The 22,193-nt window shown below is 68.8% G+C and overlaps 2 protein-coding genes across 2 annotated transcripts; one reads left to right on the forward strand and one right to left on the reverse strand.

Annotated features, from left to right (window-relative positions):
- Positions 1 to 269: 269 nt before the first annotated feature.
- On the forward strand, positions 270 to 9,854 carry ICAM5 (intercellular adhesion molecule 5). The gene is made up of 10 exons (XM_065655031.1): positions 270 to 327; positions 863 to 1,150; positions 1,236 to 1,547; positions 3,178 to 3,456; positions 3,538 to 3,816; positions 3,890 to 4,132; positions 4,217 to 4,459; positions 5,270 to 5,515; positions 7,525 to 7,788; positions 9,626 to 9,854. Exons 1-10 carry the CDS (start codon positions 270 to 272, stop codon positions 9,832 to 9,834), a joined length of 2,421 nt encoding a protein of 806 aa, XP_065511103.1. The 3' UTR covers positions 9,835 to 9,854.
- A 7,261-nt stretch (positions 9,855 to 17,115) lies between these two features.
- On the reverse strand, positions 17,116 to 22,000 carry FDX2 (ferredoxin 2). Its single transcript, XM_065655032.1, has 4 exons — positions 21,866 to 22,000; positions 21,679 to 21,785; positions 20,600 to 20,687; positions 17,116 to 17,533 (listed from the first exon to the last, which is right to left on the reverse strand). Exons 1-4 carry the CDS (start codon positions 21,985 to 21,987, stop codon positions 17,377 to 17,379), a joined length of 474 nt encoding a protein of 157 aa, XP_065511104.1. The 5' UTR covers positions 21,988 to 22,000; the 3' UTR covers positions 17,116 to 17,376.
- Between the last annotated feature and the right edge of the window lie 193 nt (positions 22,001 to 22,193).

Consider the following 22,193-nt stretch of genomic DNA (forward strand, 5'->3'; position numbering starts at 1 on the left):
GTCCTCCTCTTCATCCCATCCTCCTCTTCCTCCCCATCCTCCTCTTCCTCCCGTCCTCCTCTTCATCCCATCCTCCTCTTCCTCCCCATCCTCCTCTTCCTCCCGTCCTCCTCTTCCTCCCGTCCTCCTCTTCATCCCATCTTCCTCTTCATCCTCCGCCTCCTCTTCCTCCCCATCCTCCTCATCTCCGTCTTCTTCCTCTTCATCTCCATCTTCATCCCCATCCTCCTCTTCCTCCCCCTCCTCCTCCTCCTCGCGCTGTGCCCCCGATGGGCCCCCCCCTCCCGCCCGCCCGGCTGCTGCCCCCGCTCATCCTGGCACTCGCAGGTAGGGGGGGGGCTCGGGGGTGTCGGGGGACCCCCCCCCAATACCAGAGACCCTTAATGCTGGGGGGGGCATGGGGGAACCCCAGGACCCCGGACGCCTGGGTTCCTTTTTTCTGGGGGGAGTGGGATGACCCCGGGGACCCTTAATGCTGGGGGCACGGGGGGGGTGGGTCCCAGACCCCAGACACCTGGGTCCCTTATTTCTTGGGGGGGGAAACCTTAATGCTGGGTGGGTATGGGAGGGACCCCCGGACACCTGGGTCCCTTATTTCTGGGGGGGGGAAACCTTAATGCTGGGTGGGTATGGGAGGGACCCCCGGACACCTGGGTCCCTTATTTCAGGGCGGGGGGCGGGGGGAGAAACCTTATTTCTGGGGGAGGGGGGTGTATGGGTGGGCCCCGGACGCCTGGGTCCCTTATTTCAAGGGGTGGGGGGGTATGGGGGAACCCCCAGAGCCCGGCCGCCCGGGTCCCCCCGGGACGGGGGGCTCCCCGTTCTGCGGCGGGGGGGCTGCCCGCGGTGGGGGCTCTCGCAGGGGCCGCCCGCGGCGCGTTCTCGGTGGGGTCGTGGCCGCGCGTGGCCGTCGTGCCCTTCGGGGGCTCGGTCGCCATCAACTGCAGCCGCAGCGCCTGCCCGGGGGGCAACGCCACGCTGGGGCTGGACCCGCCGGCCGCGGGCACCGTGGCGAGCGCCGGGGCCGCCGGGCGCCGCTGGCAAAGCTTCCAGCTCCTCAACGTCTCGCGGTGGAACCCCGGCCCCGCCACGTGCCGCGGGCGCTGCGGCGACGCCGAGGCCAACGCCAGCACCGGCATCCTCGTCTACCGTGAGTCCCGGGGCGGGTTTTGGGGGGCTCGGCGGCGCGGGGCGGGGCGGGGTGGCCGCGGGTGACGGTTCGGTGGGTGCCGCAGGGTTGCCGGAGCGGGTGGTGCTGGAGCCGGTGGCGCCGGTGGCGGTTGGCGACAGCCGCAACCTGACGTGCCGGGTGCTGGAGGTGGCCCCGCTGGGGAACCTGACGGTGACGCTGCGCCGCGGGGCCGAGACGCTGCGCACGGAGGGCTTCGGCGGCGCCGAGGGCAGCGCCAGCGTGGCCGTGAGCCACGTGCTGACCGCCGGCCCCGGCGACCACGGCCAGGACGTCACCTGCCACGCCGAGCTGTCCCTGCGCCCGCACGGGCCCCTGTTCGCCCGCGCCGCCGCCCCCGTCACGCTCTCCGTGTTCGGTGAGGCCCGGCCCCGTCCCACTTCCATCCCGGTTCCACCCCACTCTCATCCCATCCCCATCCCCATCTCCATCCCATTCGCACCCCATTCCCATCATCATTCCCAATCATTCCCATCTCCATCCCATTCCCATCCCATTCCCATCCCATACCCATTCCCATCCCATTCCCATCCCCATTCCCATCTCCATCCCATTCCCACCCTATTCCCATCATCATTCCCATTCCCATCCCCATTCCCATCCCCATTCCCAATCATTCCCATCTCCATCCCATTCCCATCCCATACCCATTCTCTTCCCCATTCCCATCCCCATTCCCATCCCCATTCTCACCCCATTCACATCCCATTCCCATCCCATTCCCATCCCCATTCCCATCCCATTCCCATCCCCATTCCCATCCCCGTTCCCATCCCCATTCCCATCCCCATTCCCAATCATTCCCATCTCCATCCCATTCCCATCCCATACCCATTCTCTTCCCCATTCCCATCCCCATTCCCATCCCCATTCTCACCCCATTCACATCCCATTCCCATCCCATTCCCATCCCCATTCCCGTCCCCATTCCCATCCCCGTTCCCATACCCATTCCCATCCCCATTCCCATCCCATTCCCATCCCTGTTCCCATCCCATTCCCATCCCATTCCCATCCCCATTCCCATCTCCATCCTGTTCCCACCCTATTCCCATCCCAGTCCCCCTTCCCTTCCCCATTCCCATCCCATTCCCACCCCAATCCCGGTTCCATTCCTGTCCCCATCCCAGTCCTGTCCCCAGTCCCCATCTTCGTGCTGCCCCCATCCCAGTCCCCGACCCCCTCCCAATCCCATCCCCTTCCATCCCCCTCCCAATCCCATCCCCTTCCATCCCCATCCCATCCCAGTCCCCATTCCATCCCCATCCCATCCCCGCCCACATTCCTGTCACCATCTCCATTCCCACCCCCATCCCATCCCAGTCCCCATTCCATCCCAATCCCATTCCACCCCAGTTCCCATCCCAATCCCATCCATTCCCAGTTCCCATCCAGTCCCCATTCCATCCCATTCCCATCCCAATCCCATTCCCATCCCAGTCCCCATTCCCATCCCAGTCCCATCCCAATCCCATCCCATTCCCATCCCAGTTCCCATACCATCCCATTCCCATCCCAATCCCATTCCATCCCAGTCCCTATTCCATCCCAGTCCCCATTCCCATCCCATTCCCATCCCATTCCCATCCCAATCCCATTCCCATCCCAGTCCCTATTCCATCCCAGTCCCCATTCCATCCCATTCCCATCCCATTCCCATCCCAATCCCATTCCATCTCAGTCCCCATTCCCATCCCATTCCCATCCCAGTCCCCATTCCATCCCAGTCCCCATTCCCATCCCAGTCCCCATTCCCATCCAGTCCCCATTCCATCCCATTCCCATCCCAATCCCATTCCATCCCAGTCCCCATTCCCATCCCATTCCCATCCCAATCCCATTCCCATCCCAGTCCCCATTCCATCCCAGTTCCCATTCCCATCCCATTCCCATCCCATTCCATCCCGGTCCCCACCCCATCCCCTCCCACCTGCCGGCCCCCCCGGCCCCGCCGCGCCCCCATCCCCGGTGACCCCGAATCCCCACAGCGCTCCCCGAGCCCCCCCAGCTCCACGCTCCCCCCATCCTGGAAGCCGGTGCCAGCGCCAGCGCCAGCTGCCAACTCACCGGCGCCTTCCCCGCCGGCGACGTCCGCTTCGGCGTCACCCTGGCCGGCCAGAGCCTCGACGTCACCGTCACGGCCGCCGGGGATGTCCTGACCGCCGCCACCACCCTGTCACCCGCCGCGCCGGGCCGGCTGGACCTCGCCTGCACCGCGGCCGTGGCCACGGCGGCGCGGACGGCGCGGCGGCAGCTCCACGTCTACCGTAAGGCGCCGGGCGCGGCGGGGGGGGTGGTCACCGGAGCCCGTTGCCAAACCCCGCCGGTCCCACCGCGCCTTCCCGCAGGTTTCCCGGCTCCCGTGCTGGAGCTGAGCCCGGCGCCGGTGCCGGCGGGCGCCGAGGTGACCGCGCTGTGCCGCGCCGGCCCCGCCGAGCCCCCCGGTGTGCGGCTGCAGCTCCGCGATGCCGCCGGGGGGGTCCTGGCCGAGGGGCCGCAGCCGCGGCTGGAGCTGCGGTTGGTGGCGCGGCGGGAGGACGACGGGCAGCGGCTGGGGTGCCGGGCCACCCTGGCCCTCGGTGACGCCACGGTGACAAAGGACGCGGGCGCCCGGCTCGCCGTGCTCTGTGAGTGCCGCGCCGGGGGGGTCCCGGTGGTGCCGGGGCCGTTGCCGGCGCTTCATCCCTCGGTGTTTTCCAGACGTGCCCGAAATGTCCGCGAGCGACTGTCCCGGCAACCGCACGTGGCTGCGGGGGACGCGGGAAGCGCTTTCCTGCCGCGCCACCGGCAACCCCGCGCCCACCGTCACCTGCGGCCGCAACGGCAGCGCCGTCAGCACCGCGGAGCCGGAGCCCGTCACCCGCTCCCGCGCCGGCACCTACGTCTGCACCGCCGCCAACAGCCAGGGCACGCGGAGCCGCCTGGTCACCGTCCGCGTGGAGTGTGAGTGGCGCCGGCGTCCCCCGCCGCGGCCGTGCCGGCGGCGCCGGCGCTGACCGGGGTTTTTGCGTGTGTGTCCCCCCCAAGACGAGCCCACGCTGAGCGAGCGCGGCTGCCCGGCGCGGCGCACGTGGCTGGAGGGCGAGCGGCGGGAGCTGCTGTGCCGCGCCGACGGGGACCCCCCGCCCAGCACCCGCTGCGCCCGCGACGGCGACGCCGCCCGCGGTTGGGGCGGCCGCGCCGTCACCCGCGCCGACGCCGGGCGCTACGTGTGCCGCGCCACCAACAAGCACGGCGCGGCCGTCCGGAGCGTCACCGTCACCGTGGAGTGTGAGTGGGGAATGTGGTGGGGACGGGACGGGGATCTGGTGGTGCCGGTGGTGCCGGGCTTGGGATGGGGATGGGATGGGGATCTGGTGGTGCCAATGGTGCCGGGCTTGGGATGGGGATGGGACGGGGATGCTGCGGCCGGGCTGTGGATCCGGCGATGCCAGAGCTGCCGTTCCCCACGCCGGGGCTGCCGGCTGTGCTGGGGATGCTGTGGCTATGCTGGGGATTCCATGGTTGAACCGGGGATGCCATGACCATGGCTGGGATGCCGTAGCTTTGCTGGGGATGCCATGGCGATGCCAGGGATGCTGTAGCTGTGCCGGGGTTGCCATGGCTGGGATGCCACGGCCATGCCGGGGTTGCCGTGGTCATGCCGGGGTTGCTGTAGTTGTGCCGGGGTTGCCATGCCGGGGTTGCCGTGGTCATGGTGGGGATGCCATGGCTGGGATGCCACGGCCATGCCGGGGTTGCCGTGGTCATGGTGGGGTTGCCATGGCTGGGATACCACGGCCATGCCGGGGATGCCGTGGTCATGCCGGGGTTGCCATGGCTGGGATGCCATGGCCATGCCGGGGTTGCCGTGGTCATGCCGGGGTTGCCATGGCTGGGATGCCATGGCCATGCCGGGGTTGCCGTGGTCATGGTGGGGATGCCATGGCTGGGATGCCACGGCCATGCCGGGGTTGCCGTGGTCATGGTGGGGTTGCCATGGCTGGGATGCCACGGCCATGCCAGGGATGCCGGGGTTGCCGTGGCCGTGCCAGCCCGGCGGGTGACCCCCGGCACCCACGTGCCCCCCGGCCCCCCCAGACCAGCCCACGCTCGGCGAGCCCGGCTGCCCCGCGCGGCGCCTCTGGGTGGAGGGGGCGCCGGTGGATCTGAGCTGCCGCGCCAGCGGGAACCCCCCCCCCAGCGTGGCCTGCGCCAAACTGGGGGCCCCCCCGGGCCCCCCCCCGCCCGGCCCCAACGTCACCCGCGCCCACGCCGGCACCTACCAGTGCCGCGCCACCAACGCGCACGGCTCGGCGCTGCGCAACGTCACCGTCGCCGTGGAGTGTGAGCGCCGGGGAAACTGGGGAAAACTGGGGGGTTTGGGGGCTGGAGAACTGGGAGAACTGGGGGGTTTGGAAAACTTGGAAAAAACTGGGGATTTGGGCTGGAAAACTGGGAGAACTGGGGCTTTGGGGGCTGGAAAACTGGGGGGTTGGGGGCTGGAGAACTGGGAGAACTGGGAGAACTGGGAGAACTGGGGTTTGGGGCTGGAGAACCGGGGGGTTTGGGGCTGGAGAACTGGGGGGCTCGGGGGCTGGAGAACCAGGACAAGCGGGGTTTGGAAAACTGGGAGAACCGGGGGGTTTGGGGGCCAGAGAACCGGGAGAACCGGAGTTTGGGAGCCGGAGAACCGGGGGGTTTGGGGGCTGGAGAACTGGGAGAACTGGGGTTCGGGGGCTGGAGAACCAGGGTTTGGAAAACTGGGAGAACCGGGGGGTTTGGGAGCCGGAGAACTGGGAGAACTGGGGTTTGGGAGCCGGAGAACCGGGGGGTTTGGGGGCCGGAGTACCGGGAGAACCGGGGGGTTTGGGAGCCGGAGAACTGGGAGAACTGGGGTTTGGGGGCCGGAGAACCGGGGGGTTTGGGGGCCGGAGTACCGGGAGAACCGGGGGGTTTGGGAGCCGGAGAACTGGGAGAACTGGGGTTTGGGGGCTGGAGAACCGGGGGGTTCGGGGGCTGGAGAACGAGGGTTTGGAAAACTGGGAGAACCGGGGGGCTTGGGAGCCGGAGAACTGGGGGGTTTGGCGGCTGGAGAACTGGGAGAACTGGGGGCTGGAAAACCGGGGGGTTTGGGGGCCGGAGAACTGGGAGAACCGGGGTTTGGGAGCTGGAGAACCGGGAGAACTGGGAGAACTGGGGTTTGCGGCTGGAGAACCGGGGGGTTTGGGGACCAGAGAACCAGGAGAACCGGGGTTTGGGAGCTGGAGAACTGGGGGGTTTGGGGGCCGGAGAACCGGGGGGTTTGGGGGCCGGAGAACCAGGAGAACTGGGGTTCGGGGGCTGGAGAACCGGGAGGTTTGGGGGCTGGAAAACAGGGGGGCTTGGGGGCCAGAGAACCGGGGGGTTTGGGGGCCGGAGAACTGGGAGAACTGAGGTTCGGGGGCTGGAGAACCAGGGTTTGGAAAACTGGGAGAACCGGGGGGTTTGGGGACCAGAGAACCAGGAGAACCGGGGTTTGGGAGCCGGAGAACCGGGGGGTTTGGGGGCCGGAGAACCGGGAGAACCGGGGTTTGGGAGCCGGAGAACTGGGAGAACTGGGGTTTGGGGCTGGAGAACCGGGGGGTTTGGGGACCAGAGAACCAGGAGAACTGGGGTTTGGGAGCTGGAGAACCGGGGGGTTTGGGGGCCGGAGAACTGGGGGGTTTGGGGGCCGGAGAACCGGGGGGTTTGGGGGCCGGAGAACCAGGAGAACCGGGGTTTGGTGGCTGGAGAAGCGGGAGGTTTGGGGGCTGGAGAACCGGGGGGTTTGGGGGCCGGAGAACGGGGAGAACTGGGGTTCAGGGGCTGGAGAACCAGGGTTTGGAAAACTGGGAGAACCGGGGGGTTTGGGGGCCGGAGAACCGGGAGAACCGGGGTTTGGGAGCCGGAGAACCGGGGGGTTTGGGGGCCAGAGAACCGGGAGAACTGGGAGAACCGGGGTTTGGGAGCTGGAGAACTGGGAGAACTGGGAGAACTGGGGTTTGCGGCTGGAGAACCGGGGGGTTTGGGGACCAGAGAACCAGGAGAACCGGGGTTTGGGAGCTGGAGAACCGGGAGGTTTGGGGGCTGGAAAACAGGGGGGCTTGGGGGCCGGAGAACCGGGGGGTTTGGGGGCCGGAGAACCAGGAGAACCGGGGTTTGGGAGCTGGAAAACCGGGAGGTTTGGGGGCTGGAAAACAGGGGGGCTTGGGGGCCGGAGAACCGGGGGGTTTGGGGGCCGGAGAACCGGGAGAACTGGGGTTCAGGGGCTGGAGAACCGGGGGGCTCGGGGGCCGGAGAACCGGGACAAGCGGCGTTGGGCCGTCCCGGCGCAGACAGCCCCGCGGCGCCCACCCTGCGCGTCCTGCCCTCGGCCAGCGTGTCCCGCGGCAGCAGCTTCAGCGTGGAGTGCCGCGCCGAGGGGCTGCCGCCCCCCACGCTGCGCTGGGCGCTGCCCCCGGCCCCCAACCTGCGCTTCGCCCCCGACAACCGCTCGGTGGCCGTGGCGGCCGCCGCCGCCGCCAACCGCGGCCGCTACACCTGCACGGCCACCAACCGGCACGGCCGGCGCGCCGGCAGCGTCGTGGTGCGCGTGGACGGTGAGTCCCGCCGGCTGCCGCGGGGGTGACGCTGCCTTAGGGGGTTTTCCCCAGATTTCCAGCTCCCCAACCGCCCCAGTTTTCCAGCCCCCAACTCCCCCAGTTTTCCCCCGTTTTTTCCCGGTTTTCCCACCCCCAAATCCTCCCAGTTTTCCCCAGTTTCCCAGCCCCCAAATCCTCCCAGTTTTCCCCAGTTTTTCCCCAGTTTTCCAGCCCCCAACTCCCCCAGTTTTCCCCAGTTTTCCCCAGTTTTCCCCAGTTTTCCCCAGTTTTCCCCAGTTTTTTCCCGGTTTTCCAGCCCCCAAATCCTCCCAGTTTTTCCCCAGTTTTCCAGCCCCAAATCCTCCCAGTTTTCCCCAGTTTTTTCCTGGTTTTCCAGCCCCCAACTCCCCCAGTTTTCCCCAGTTTTCCCCAGTTTTTTCCTGGTTTTCCAGCCCCCAAATCCTCCCAGTTTTCCCCAGTTTTCCCCAGTTTCCCAGCCCCCAAATCCTCCCAGTTTCCCAGCCCCCAACTCCCCCAGTTTTCCCCAGTTTTCCAGCCCCCAAATCCTCCCAGTTTTCCCCAGTTTTTCCCCACTTTTCCAGCCCCCAAACTCCCCAGTTTTCCAGCCCCAAAACCCCCCATTTTTTTCCCAGTTTTCCAGCCCCCAACTCCCCCACTTTTCCAGCCCCAACTCCCCCAATTTTCCCAGTTTTCCAGCCCCAAACTCCCCAGTTTTCCTGCCCCTAAACCCCCCAATTTTCCCAGTTTTCCAGCCCCAAACTCCCCAGTTTTCCTGCCCCTAAACCCCCCAATTTTCCCACTTTTCCAGCCCCCAAACTCCCCAGTTTTCCAGCCCCCAACTCCCCCAGTTCTCCCACTTTTCCAGCCCCAAACCCCCCACTTCTCCCAGTTTTCCAGCCCCAAACTCCCCCATTTTCCAGCCCCAACTCCCCCAATTTTCCCAGTTTTCCAGCCCCAAACCCCCCAGTTCTCCCACTTTTCCAGCCCCCAAACTCCCCCATTTTCCAGCCCCAACTCCCCCAATTTTCCCAGTTTTCCAGCCCCAAACCCCCCAGTTCTCCCACTTTTCCAGCCCCCAAACTCCCCCATTTTCCAGCCCCAACTCCCCCAATTTTCCCACTTTCCAGCCCCCAAACCCCCCAGTTCTCCCACTTTTCCAGCCCCCAAACTCCCCAGTTTTCCTGCCCCTAAACCCCCCAATTTTCCCACTTTCCAGCCCCCAAACTCCCCCAGTTCTCCCACTTTTCCAGTCCCAAACTCCCCCATTTTCCAGCCCCCAAACTCCCCAGTTTTCCAGCCCCAAAACCCCCCATTTTTTCCCACTTTCCAGCCCCCAAACCCCCCAGTTCTCCCACTTTTCCAGCCCCCAAACCCCCCAGTTCTCCCACTTTTCCAGCCCCCAAACTCCCCCATTTTCCAGCCCCAACTCCCCCAATTTTCCCACTTTCCAGCCCCCAAACCCCCCAGTTCTCCCACTTTTCCAGCCCCCAAACTCCCCCAGTTCTCCCACTTTTCCAGTCCCAAACTCCCCCATTTTCCAGCCCCAACTCCCCCAATTTTCCCACTTTTCCAGCCCCAAACTCCCCAGTTTTCCAGCCCCAAAACCCCCCATTTTTTCCCACTTTCCAGCCCCCAAACCCCCCAGTTCTCCCACTTTTCCAGCCCCCAAACTCCCCCAGTTCTCCCACTTTTCCAGCCCCAAACTCCCCAGTTTTCCAGCCCCAACTCCCCCAATTTTCCCACTTTTCCAGCCCCCAAACCCCCCAGTTCTCCCACTTTTCCAGCCCCAATCCCCCCAGTTCTCCGGTGCCACCGCTGTGCCCCCGCCCCACAGAGAGCCGGCTGGTGCTGGCGGCGGCGCTGGGCTCGGTGGGCGCCGCCACCGCGGTGGGTTTGGCGGCCGCCGGCGGTTACTACCTGAAGACCACGGCGTGCAAAAAGGGCGAGTACAACGTGCGCGAGGCCGAAGGCTCCGGCGACGCCGCCCGGCTGCACCGCGGCCACCGCGACGACGTCTTCGGCATCCAGCTCACCCAGCCCTGACCGCGGCGCCACCGTCCCCAACTTATCCGGGGGGGTGGGGGGGGGTCCCGTAAACCCCCACCCCAGTTTGGGGCGAATCGGAGGCTTTTTTGGGTGTTTTTTGGTGTTTTTTAAGCACTTCGGCGCCGTGCCAAGAACTCGTTGGGGATGCTCGGGGTGGGGGTGGAAGTTTTGGGGGGTCCTTTTCGTCCCCCCCCGCCCCAGGGTGCTGTGGTTTTGGGGGGATTCGAGGAGTTTTTGGGGTGTTTTTTAAGCATTTTGAGCCAGAACTGTTGGGGGAGTCGCAGCCACCGGCTTTTCCCACCTATAAATAAATAATTCTGTTTTCATGGGGGGAGGACGATGGTGACTCCGGCTGTGGGGGGGCAGCCGCACTCTGAGCCCCCCACGCCAGCCCCAGGGAGGGAACCCAGGCGTCCGGGGCCCCTTGGGGTGCACAGAGATAGGGGACCCAGGCATCCGGGGTCCCCTGGGGTGCACAGAGGTAGGGGACCCAGGCGTCCGGGGTCCCCGGGGGTGCACAGAGATAAGGGACCCAGGCGTCCGGGGTCCCCTGGGGTGCACAGAGGTAGGGGACCCAGGCGTCCGGGGTCCCCTGGGGTGCACAGAGGTAGGGGACCCAGGCGTCCGGGGTCCCTGGGGGTGCACAGAGATAGGGGACCCAGGCGTCCGGGGTCCCCGGGGGTGCACAGAGGTAGGGGACCCAGGCATCCGGGGTCCCCGGGGGTGCACAGAGATAAGGGACCCAGGCGTCCGAGGTCCCCGGGGGTGCACAGAGATAAGGGACCCAGGCATCCGGGGTCCCCGGGGGTGCACAGAGGTAGGGGACCCAGGCGTCCGGGGTCCCCGGGGGTGCAGAGTTAAGGGACCCAGGCGTCCGGGGTCCCCGGGGGTGCACAGAGGTAGGGGACCCAGGCGTCCGGGGTCCCCGGGGGTGCACAGAGATAAGGGACCCAGGCGTCCGGGATCCCCGAGGGTGCACAGAGATAGGGGACCCAGGCGTCCGGGGTCCCCGGGGGTGCACAGAGATAGGGGACCCAGGCGTCCGGGGTCCCCGGGGGTGCACAGAGATAAGGGACCCAGGCATCCGGGGTCCCCTGGGGTGCACAGAGGTAGGGGACCCAGGCGTCCGGGGTCCCCGGGGGTGCACAGAGGTAGGGGACCCAGGCGTCCGGGTCCCCCGAGCCCCCCCCAAAGCGCCCATTTTCCCACCCGTCCTGTCCCGTCTGTCCCCAAACCGCGTCCCACGCCCCCAGCCCGCACCCAGGACCCCACACCTCCCTGCCGAGGCCGCCAGTGGTGACACCAAGACCTGGCCAAGACCCCCCCGGTGTCACACCCGCCCCCCCGAGCAGGAGACGCTGGGACACCAGCTGCCATCGTCACCAGGACATTTAATTGCTCCCAAGGGACCAGCCGGGACCCCGACACCCCCCGGTTGTTGCCGTCACCCCCTCCCGCCCCCGGCCGGGTGACACCAGTCCCAGCACTGGGGACACTGGGGACACTGGGGCCGGGGGGTCCCGCTCTTCCCGGGGACGTTCCAGCAGCGCCAGCACCGCACCCGGTACTTCTTGTACCTGCGGGAAACCGGGGGGTGAAACCAGTTCTGGGGGGGGGGGGTCCTGGGGGTTTGGGGTGTCCCCAGGGTTGGGGGTGTCCCCAGGGTTGGGGGTGTCCCCAGGGTTTGGGGGTGTCCCCAGGGTTTGGGGGGTGTCCCCAGGGTTTGGGGGGTCCCGTCCCCTACCTGATGCCGCAGGCGTTGCACAGGGGGGTCCCGTTCTCGGCCGCCCGCCACAGGGGGGTCCGGCGCGTCTTGCAGGAGGCGCAGCGCTTGCTGCCTGGGGGGGGACGCGCGGCTGCAGCCCCACACACAGCGGGGGGGCCCGGCCTGGGGGGGGCCCGGGCTGTGTTGGGGGGGTCCCTGTCCCGCCCTGGGGGTCCCTGTTCTGTCCTGGGGGGTCCCTGCTCCTCCCTGGGGGTCCCTGTGTTGTGGGGGTCCCTATTCTGTCCTGGGGGTCCCTGTCCTGGGTGGGGGGGCTCCTGTCCCTCCCTGGGGGTCCCTGTGTTGGGGGGGGGGCTCCTGTCCCTCCCTGGGGGTCCCCGTTCTGTCCTGGGGGGGGTCCCTGCTCCTCCCTGGGGGTCCCTGTGTTGGGGGGTCCCTGTTCTGTCCTGGGGGTCCCTGTGTTGGGGGGTCCCTGTTCTGTCCTGGGGGTCCCCGTTCTGTCCTGGGGGGGTCCCTGCTCATCCCTGGGGGTCCCTGTGTTGGGGGGTCCCTGTTCTGTCCTGGGGGGGTCCCTGCTCATCCCTGGGGGTCCCTGTGTTGGGGGGTCCCTGTTCTGTCCTGGGGGTCCCTGTTCTGTCCTGGGGGGTCCCTGCTCCTCCCTGGGGGTCCCTGTGTTGGGGGGGGGGTTCCCGTCCCGCCCTGGGGGTCCCCGTTCTGTCCGGGAGGGGTCCATGTCTGGGGGTCCCCGTGTTGGGGACAGACCCCCCCGGCCCCCCCGGCCTTACCCTGGGCCAGGGGAGCGTCGTCCTCCGAGCTGCTGCCCACCCCGGGGGGGGGGCTGCACCCCCAGCTCCGGCCGGGCTCCCTGCGGGAAAAGGGGGGTCAGGGGCAAGGAGGGGACCCCCATGGAACGGGGACCCCCCCCTTTGAATGGGACCCCCCCCCCGGATGGGAACACCCCTGGAATGGGGGACCCCCCTCTGGGCTTCTGGGTCCCCCCCCAGGGGCCACAGCCGGGGGGGGCTTGCCTGGTGGGGAAGGTGCAGCCGGACAGACAGACAGAGCAGCCCGGGGTCCAGGGGTGCCCAGGGGTGCAGCCGGACAGACGGACAATATGGCCCCAGTTCCAGAGGTGCCTTCAGATGGGCAGAGCAGCCCAGGGGTGCAGCCGGACAGACGGACGCTCAGTCCCGAGGTCCAGGGGGGGGGCAGAAGAGCATCCAGACAGACGGACGGTGCATCCTATGCCCAAAAGTGCATCCGGACAGACGGACGGTGCATCCCACGGCCCAAAGGTGCAGCCGGACAGATGGACGGTGCATCCCACAGCTGCAGCCGGACAGACAGACAGTACATCCCCCAGCCCAAAGCTGCAGCCGGACAGACGGACAGTACATCCCCCAGCCCAAAGCTGCAGCCGGACAGACGGACAGTACATCCCCCAGCCCAAAGCTGCAGCCGGACAGACGGACAGTACATCCCCCAGCCCAAAGCTGCAGCCGGACAGACGGACAGTACATCCCCCAGCCCACAGCTGCAGCCGGACAGACGGACAGTACATCCCACAGCTGCAGCCGGACAGATGGACAGTGCATCCCCCAGCCCAAAGCTGCAGCCGGACAGATGGACAGTGCATCCCCCAGCCCAAAGCTGCAGCCGGACAGACGGACAGTGCATCCCCCAGCCCAAAGCTGCAGCCGGACAGACGGACAGTGCATCCCCCAGCCCAAAGCTGCAGCCGGACAGACGGACAGTGCATCCCCCAGCCCAAAGCTGCAGCCGGACAGACGGACAGTGCATCCCCCAGCCCAAAGCTGCAGCCGGACAGACGGACAGTGCATCCCCCAGCCCAAAGCTGCAGCCGGACAGACGGACAGTGCATCCCCCAGCCCAAAGCTGCAGCCGGACAGACGGACAGTGCATCCCCCAGCCCAAAGCTGCAGCCGGACAGACGGACAGTGCATCCCCCAGCCCAAAGCTGCAGCCGGACAGACGGACAGTGCATCCCCCAGCCCAAAGCTGCAGCCGGACAGACGGACAGTGCATCCCCCAGCCCAAAGCTGCAGCCGGACAGACAGACGGCCGGCGCGCGGTACCTGCGGCCGCGGGCGGTGATGAGGAGGCTGAAGCCTTCGGCGCTGCCGCCGGGGGGGCCCAGGCGCATGCGGACGGTCACCCCCCGGAAAAAGGGGTCCCGGGGTTCGGCCCCGCGCTGGGGGGTCGCCTGTTTGCGCCGCCGCCCGGTGCCGGAGCTGCTCCCGGTGCCGGTCCCGTTCATGGAGCTGCTCCCGGTGTCGTTCCCGTTCCCGGTGTCGTTCCCGGTGCCATACCCATTACCGGTCCCGTTAATGGAGCCGCTCCTGGTGCCGTTCCCATTCCCGTTCCCGGTGCCGTTCCCATTACCGGTCCCGTTCCCATTAATAGAGCCATTCCCGGTGCCGTTCCCGTTCCCGGTGCCGTTCCCGGTCCCGTTAATGGAGCCGCTCCCGTTCCCGGTGCCGTTCCCATTAATGGAGCCGTTCCCGGTGTCGTTCCCGTTCCCGGTGCCGTTCCCGTTCCCGGTGCCGTTCCCGTTAATGGAGCCGTTCCCGGTGTCGTTCCCATTACCGGTCCCGTTCCCGTTCCCATTAATGGAGCTGCTCCCGTTCCCGGTGCCGTTCCCGTTAATGGAGCCGTTCCCGTTCCTGGTCCCGTTCCCGGTGCCGTTAATGGAGCCGCTCCCGCTCCCGTCCCCGGTGCCGGTGCCCCCCGCCAGGTGCCGGCACTGGAGGCTGATGATGCTGAGGGTGTCGGGGCCGCCGGGGGGGGCCGGGGGGAGCCGGGGCTGCTCCGGGGGGGCAGCGGGAGGCGCCGGGGGCGGCTCGGGGGGGTCCAGCAGCTGCACCGTCTCCTGCAGGAACGCGAGACCCTCCCCGGGGGGGCCCGGGGGGCTCGGCGGGGCCGGGGGGGGCGCCGGGAGCCCCGTCCTGCGGGGGCTGTGAGGGAACGGGGCGGGAAAGGGGGAACCCCCCCGGATGAGCCGGGCCCGGCGGGACCGGCCCGGCCCCGCTCCTCCCAGTTCCCCCCGCGGGGACCGAACCCGGGCCCGGTTCCCCCGCTCGGGCCATCCCCGGCCCCGCTCCCCCCGTTCGGACCACCCTTGGTCCCGGTTCCCCCCGGCGGGACCAAACCCGGGCCCGTTTCTACCAGTTCCCCCCGATCAGACCATCCCCGCTCCCGGTTCCCCCCGGTTCGGACCATCCCCGCTCCCGGTTCTCCCCGTCCGGACCATCCCCGGCCCCGTTTCTCCCGGTTCCCCCCGCTGGGACGATCCCCGGTCCCGTTTCTCCCCGTTCTCCCCGGTGGGACCATCCCCGGCTCCGTTCCCCCCAGTGGGACGATCCCCGGTCCTGTTTCTCCCGGTTCCCCCGCTGGGACCATCCCTGGCCCCGTTCCCCCCGTTTCTCCCGGTTCGGTCCATCCCCGGCCCCGTTTCCCCCGTTTCTCCCGGTTCGGACCATCCCCGGCCCCGTTTCTCCCGGTTCCCCCCGGTGGGACGATCCCCGGTCCCGTTTCTCCCCGGTGGGACCATCCCCATCCCCAGCCCCGTTCCCCCCGTTTCTCCCGTTCCCCCCGTTCGGACCATCCCCGGCCCCGTTTCTCCCGTTCCCCCCGTTTCTCCCCGTCCGGACCATCCCCGGCCCCGTTTCTCCCGGTTCCCCCCGGTGGGACGATCCCCGGTCCCGTTTCTCCCCGTTCTCCCCGGTGGGACCATCCCCGGCTCCGTTCCCCCCGGTGGGACGATCTCCGGTCCCGTTTCTCCCGGTTCCCCCGCTGGGACCATCCCTGGCCCCGTTCCCCCCGTTTCTCCCGTTCCCCCCGTTCGGACCATCCCCGGCCCCGTTTCTCCCGGTTCCCCCCGGTGGGACGATCCCCGGTCCCGTTTCTCCCCGGTGGGACCATCCCCATCCCCATCCCCGTTTCTCCCCGTTCCCCCGGTTCCCACCTGCGGGGGCGGCCGGGGCCGGCGTGGCCCCCGCCGGGGCTGGGGGGCGGCAGGAGCGGGGGCCCGAGCTCGGGCTCCAGGCAGAGCAGCCGCCGGAGCAGCGAGAAGTCGGGGGGCTGCCCGTCCAGGAACAGCGGCTCCGCCATCCCCAGCGGCGCCCAGCGGCCTCCGGGGCCCTAAAGCCGCGGCAGCTGCGCGGGGCGGGACCGGCGGGCGGGACCCCCGGGCGGGGCTGGGACCCCCAGGGTGGGGCTGGGACCCCCGGGCGGGGCTGGGACCCCCAGGTGGGGCTGGGACCCCCGGGAGGGGCTGGGACCCCAGGGTGGGGCTGGGACCCCCGGGCGGGGCTGGGACCCCCAGGGAGGGGCTGGGACCCCCGGGAGGGGCTGAGACCCCCAGGGTGGGGCTGGGACCCCCGGGCGGGGCTGGGACCCCCAGGGAGGGGCTGGGACCCCCGGGTGGGGCTGGGACCCCCGGGTGGGGCTGAGACCCCCAGGCGGGGCTGAGACCCCCCGGGCGGGGCTGGGACCCCCAGGGTGGGGCTGGGACCCCCAGGTGGGGCTGGAACCCCAGGGAGGGGCTGGGACCCCCAGGGAGGGGCTGGGACCCCCGGGCGGGGCTGGGACCCCCAGGGAGGGGCTGGGACCCCCGGGTGGGGCTGGGACCCCCAGGTGGGGCTGGAACCCCAGGGAGGGGCTGGGACCCCCGGGAGGGGCTGAGACCCCCAGGGTGGGGCTGGGACCCCCGGGCGGGGCTGGGACCCCCAGGTGGGGCTGGAACCCCAGGGAGGGGCTGGGACCCCCAGGGTGGGGCTGGGACCCCAGGGAGGGGCTGGGACCCCCGGGCGGGGCTGGGACCCCCAGGGAGGGGCTGAGACCCCAGGTGGGGCTGGGACCCCAGGGAGGGGCTGGGACCCCCGAGAGGGGCTGGGACCCCCCCAGGATGGGGCAAGACCCCCCCAGAGTAGAGCAGGACCCCCCCCCAGGATGGGGCACAATCCCCCTGGACTCCCCCCCCCCCAAGGACAGGAAGCCCCCAGCACCACTCCGATAAATTTTATTATAATATTAACGAGCTGCAACGCTCGTTATCCCAAATCCGGAGCCCCTGGGGGGGCACAGAGCCCCCCACTCTGCGTGTGCGGCCCCCCCTCGGTGCTGCTGTCACTGTCACCGGCCCGCAGCGTCATCTCCTGCTTGGGGGGGTCTCATCCTTTTTGGGGGGGTCTCATCCTTTTGGGGGGGGTCTCATCCTTTTTGGGGGGGTCTCATCCTGCTGGGGGGGTGTCTCATCCTTTTGGGGGGGGTCTCATCCTTTTTGGGGGGTCTCATCCTGCTGGGCGGGGTCTCATCCTTTTTGGGGGGGGTCTCATCCTTTTTTGGGGGGGTCTCATCCTGCTGGGCGGGGTCTCATCCTTTTTGGGGGGGGTCCTTGTCTTTTTTAGGGGAGTCATCCTTCTCGGGGGGAATCTCATCCTGCTGGGGGGGTCTCATCCTTTTGGGGGGGGGTCTCATCCTTTTTGGGGGGGGTCTCATCCTTTTTGGGGGGGTCTCATCCTTTTTGGGGGGGGTCTCATCCTGCTGGGCGGGGACTCATCCTTTTTGGGGGGGGTCTCATCCTTTTTGGGGGGGTCTCATCCTTTTTTGGGGGGGTCTCATCCTGCTGGGGGGGGTCTCAGCCTTCTGGGGGGGGTCTCATCCTTTTTGGGGGGTCCCATCCTTTTTTGGGGGTCCCACTGCCCCGCGGGGCTGCGCGCTGCTCGGGGGGGGCCGCGTCGTGCTTGGAGCAGGGTGTATCCTGCTGGGGGGGTCTCATCGTTTCGGGGGGGGGGTCAGTGGGGTTTAGGGACGTGTCCGTCCACGTAGAAGTTGCGGGTGACGCGGGGGAGGGCGAACTGGGCCCCCTCCAGCTCGGGGCTCAGCAGGATCTGGCAGCCCAGGCGCGAATTCTCCTGCAGCAGCGGCGCCTGGTCCAGCAAATCCTCCTCCCTGGGGGGGCAGAACAATGGGGGGGGTCCCTCAGGGCTGGGGGGGGCGGGCGGGGGTCTCAAGGGGCCGTGGGGGGGGCTCGTGGGGCTGTGGAGGAGGTTACGGTCACGGGGTGCTGGTGGGATGGTGGGGGGGACGGGACGGGTTTGGGGGGGTCTGTTGGGTTGGGGGGGTTTGTTGGGGTCTGGGGGGGTTTGTTGGGTTTGGGGGGGTCTGTTGGGGTCTGGGGGGGTCTGTTGGGGTCTGGGGGGTCTGTTGGGGTCTGGGGGGGTCTGTTGGGTTGGGGGGGTCTGTTGGGTTTGGGGGGGTCTGTTGGGGTCTGGGGGGTCTGTTGGGTTTGGGGGGTCTGTTGAGGTTTGGGGGGTCTGTTGGGGTTTGGGGGGGTCTGTTGGGGTCTGGGGGGTCTGTTGGGTTGGGGGGGTCTGTTGGGTTGGGGGGGTCTGTTGGGGTCTGGGGGGGTCTGTTGGGGTCTGGGGGGTCTGTTGGGTTTGGGGGGGTCTGTTGGGTTGGGGGGGTCTGTTGGGTTTGGGGGGATCTGTTGGGTTTGGGGGGGTCTGTTGTGGTCTGGGGGGGTCTGTTGGGGTCTGGGGGGTCTGTTGGGTTTGGGGGGATCTGTTGGGTTTGGGGGGTCTGTTGGGGTCTGGGGGTCTGTTGGGTTGGGGGGGTCTGTTGGGTTTGGGGGGTCTGTTGGGTTTGGGGGGATCTGTTGGGGTCTGGGGGGGTCTGTTGGGGTCTGGGGGGGTCTGTTGGGTTTGGGGGGTCTGTTGGGGTCTGGGGGGGTCTGTTGGGTCTGGGGGGGTCTGTTGGGTTTGGGGGGTCTGTTGGGGTCTGGGGGGGTCTGTTGGGTTGGGGGGGTCTGTTGGGGTCTGGGGGGGTCTGTTGGGTTTGGGGGGGTCTGTTGGGTTGGGGGGGTCTGTTGGGTTTGGGGGGGTCTGTTGGGGTCTGGGGGGGTCTGTTGGGTTTGGGGGGGGTCTGTTGGGGTCTGGGGGGTCTGTTGGGTTTGGGGGGGTCTGTTGGGTTGGGGGGGTCTGTTGGGTTTGGGGGGTCTGTTGGGTTTGGGGGGGTCTGTTGTGGTCTGGGGGGGTCTGTTGGGGTCTGGGGGGTCTGTTGGGTCTGGGGGGGTCTGTTGGGTTTGGGGGGGTCTGTTGGGGTCTGGGGGGGTCTAGGGGGGTCTGTTGGGTTTGGGGGGGTCTGTTGGGGTCTGGGGGGTCTGTTGGGTTTGGGGGGTCTGTTGGGGTCTGGGGGGTCTGTTGGGTTTGGGGGGGTCTGTTGGGTTTGGGGGGTCTGTTGGGTTTGGGGGGTCTGTTGGGTTTGGGGGGGGTCTGTTGGGGTCTGGGGGGTCTGTTGGGTTGGGGGGGTCTGTTGGGGTTTGGGGGGGTCTGTTGGGGTCTGGGGGGGTCTGTTTGTTTTGGGGGGGTCTGTTGGGGTCTGGGGGGGTCTGTTGGGTTTGGGGGGTCTGTTGGGGTCTGGGGGGGTCTGTTGTGTTGGGGGGGTCTGTTGTGGTCTGGGGGGGTCTGTTGGGTTTGGGGGGGTCTGTTGGGGTCTGGGGGGGTCTGTTGCGTTGGGGGGGTCTGTTGGGGTCTGGGGGGGTCTGTTGGGTTTGGGGGGGTCTGTTGGGGTCTGGGGGGGTCTGTTGGGTTTGGGGGGGTCTGTTGGGGTCTGGGGGGGTCTGTTGGGTCTGGGGGGGTCTGTTGGGTTGGGGGGGTCTGTTGGGTTTGGGGGTCTGTTGGGGTTTGGGGGGGTCTGTTGGGTTGGGGGGGTCTGTTGTGGTCTGGGGGGGTCTGTTGGGTTTGGGGGGGTCTGTTGGGGTCTGGGGGGGTCTGTTGGGTTGGGGGGGTCTGGGGGGTCTGTTGGGTTGGGGGGGGTCTGTTGGGGTCTGGGGGGGTCTGTTGGGTTTGGGGGGTCTGGGGGGTCTGTTGGGTTTGGGGGGGTCTGTTGGGGTCTGGGGGGGCTGTTGGGGTTTGGGGGGGTCTGTTGGGTTGGGGGGGTCTGTTGTGGTCTGGGGGGGTCTGTTGGGTTTGGGGGGGTCTGTTGGGGTCTGGGGGGGTCTGTTGGGTTTGGGGGGTCTGGGGGGTCTGTTGGGTTGGGGGGGGTCTGTTGGGGTCTGGGGGGGTCTGTTGGGTTTGGGGGGTCTGGGGGGTCTGTTGGGTTGGGGGGGGTCTGTTGGGGTCTGGGGGGGTCTGTTGGGTTTGGGGGGTCTGGGGGGTCTGTTGGGTTTGGGGGGGTCTGTTGGGGTCTGGGGGGGCTGTTGGGGTCTGGGGGGGTCTGTTGGGTTTGGGGGGGTCTGTTGGGGTCTGGGGGGGTCTGTTGGGTTTGGGGGGGTCTGTTGGGGTCTGGGGGGGTCTGTTGGGTTGGGGGGGTCTGTTGGGGTCTGAGGGGGTCTGTTTGGTTTGGGGGGGTCTGTTGGGTCTGGGGGGGTCTGTTGGGTTGGGGGGGTCTGTTGGGGTCTAGGGGGGTCTGTTGGGTTTGGGGGGGTCTGTTGGGGTCTGGGGGGGCTGTTTGGGTCTGGGGGGGCTGTTGGGTTTGGGAGGTCTGTTGGGGTCTGGGGGGGTCTGTTGGGTTTGGGGGGGGTCTGTTGGGTTTGGGGGGGTCTGTTGGGGTCTGGGGGGGTCTGTTGGGTTTGGGGGGGTCTGTTTGGGTCTGGGGGGGTCTGTTGGGTTTGGGGGAGTCTGTTGGGTTTGGGGGGTTTGTTGGGGTCTGGGGGGGTCTGTTGGGGTCTGGGGGGGTCTGTTGGGTTTGGGGGGTCTGTTGGGGTCTGGGGGGTCTGTTGGGTTTGGGGGGGTCTGTTGGGGTCTGGGGGGGTCTGTTGGGGTCTGGGGGGGTCTGTTTGTTTTGGGGGGGTCTGTTGGGGTCTGTTTGGTTTGGGGGGGTCTGTTGGGGTCTGGGGGAGCTGTGGTCCCTGGGGGGGCTGCAGTGCTTGGGGGGGTCATGGGTCCTGGAGGGGGGATCAGGGGTTGGGGGGACAGTTCTATGGTCCCCGGGGGGGGCATCAGGGGGCTCTGGGGTCCCCAGAGGCTGTGGGGGGCACGCGGTGGGTCACACGGCGGGGGGCGGGGGGGCCGTTACCGCTCGTCGGGGGCCGGGAGCCGGTCCAGGTGGGGGGCGCTGACGTAGACGTGGCAGGTGGAGCAGGCCAGGGAGGCCTCGCAGGCGCCTGCGGGACCCCCCCGGAGCCCCTCAGCACCGGGAAAACCCCCGGGCACCGGGAAACCCCCCCAGGCACCGGGACCCCCCCGGAGCCCCTCAGCACCGGGAAACCCCCCCGGGCACCGGGAAACCCCCCCAGGCACCGGGACCCCCCCGGAGCCCCTCAGCACCGGGAAACCCCCCCGGGCACCGGGAAACCCCCCGGAGCCCCTCAGCACCGGGAAACCCCCCAGGCACCGGGACCTGACACCGGGACCCCCCCTCAAACACCGGGACCCCCCTTCAGTACCAGGAAACCCCCGGGCACCAGGACCCCCGCCCCAGGCACCGGGACTCCCCTGGACCCTCCTCAGCACCAGGAAACCCCCCCGGGCACCGGGCACCCCCGTCGGTACCGGGCCCCCCCTCGGTACCGGGCACCCCCTCAGTACCGGGACCCCCCCTCGGTACCGGGACCCCCCCCTCGGCACCGGGAAACCCCCGTCGGTACCGGGCACCCCCTCGGTACCGGGCCCCCCCTCAGTACCGGGCACCCCCTCGGTACCGGGCCCCCCCTCAGTACCGGGAAACCCCCCTCGGTACCGGGCCCCCCCCTCGGCACCGGGCCCCCTCTCAGTACCGGGACCCCCCGCCTCGGTACCGGGCCCCCCCTCGGTACCGGGACCCCCCCCTCGGTACCGGGACCCCCCCCTCGGTACCGGGCCCCCCCTCGGTACCGGGCCCCCCCCTCGGCACCGGGAAACCCTCCTCGGCACCGGGCCCCCACTCAGTACCGGGACCCCCCCTCGGTACCGGGCCCCCCCTCAGTACCGGGACCCCCCCTCGGTACCGGGCCCCTCCTCGGCACCGGGACCCCCCCTCGGTACCGGGCACCCCCTCGGTACCGGGCCCCCCCTCGGTACCGGGCCCCGCCTCGGTACCGGGCCCCCCCGCCCGGTCCGGGTTCGCCCCCCTCCCCGCAGCCCCGTTCCGATCGCGCTCCCGGCGCCGGTACCGACCCTCCAGCTCCAGCCCGTGCCGCTGCGCCAGCTGCAGCACGTTGTCCCCGACGCGGCCCCGCACCGGGACGTGCCGCCCCGCCCGGTCCACGAACACGACGTTCACCCTGGGGCGGAACCGGGACACCGGGAGTCAGCGGCGGGCCCCGCCGCCGCTGCCAGGCCCCGCCGCCGCCCCGGTACCCACACGGCGGCCTCCGGCTGCTCGGCCGCGGCGCCCCCGGTGCCGGTGCCGCTCAGGCCCCGCGCCGCCCCCCGCAGCAACCGCCGCGTTACGGCACCGCCGCTCGTCACCATGGAGGCCGCCATGACGGGCGCCACGTGACCGCCGCCACGTGACGCCGGCGGCGCACGGAGCCCCAGAGGGAAACGCGCTGGTCCTAGTGCCCCTCCCGCCCGCTCCCATTAAACCTTCTTTGGGAGGGGGGGGTAATAGGGGCCCCCCAGCGCTTGAACGGACCCCCCTAATGTGGGGGGCTTCTTACACGAGGAGAGACCCCCCTAATGGGCTGGGG

Source organism: Caloenas nicobarica, chromosome 36, assembly GCF_036013445.1.
Source record: "Caloenas nicobarica isolate bCalNic1 chromosome 36, bCalNic1.hap1, whole genome shotgun sequence".
Classification (NCBI taxonomy): domain Eukaryota; kingdom Metazoa; phylum Chordata; class Aves; order Columbiformes; family Columbidae; genus Caloenas; species Caloenas nicobarica.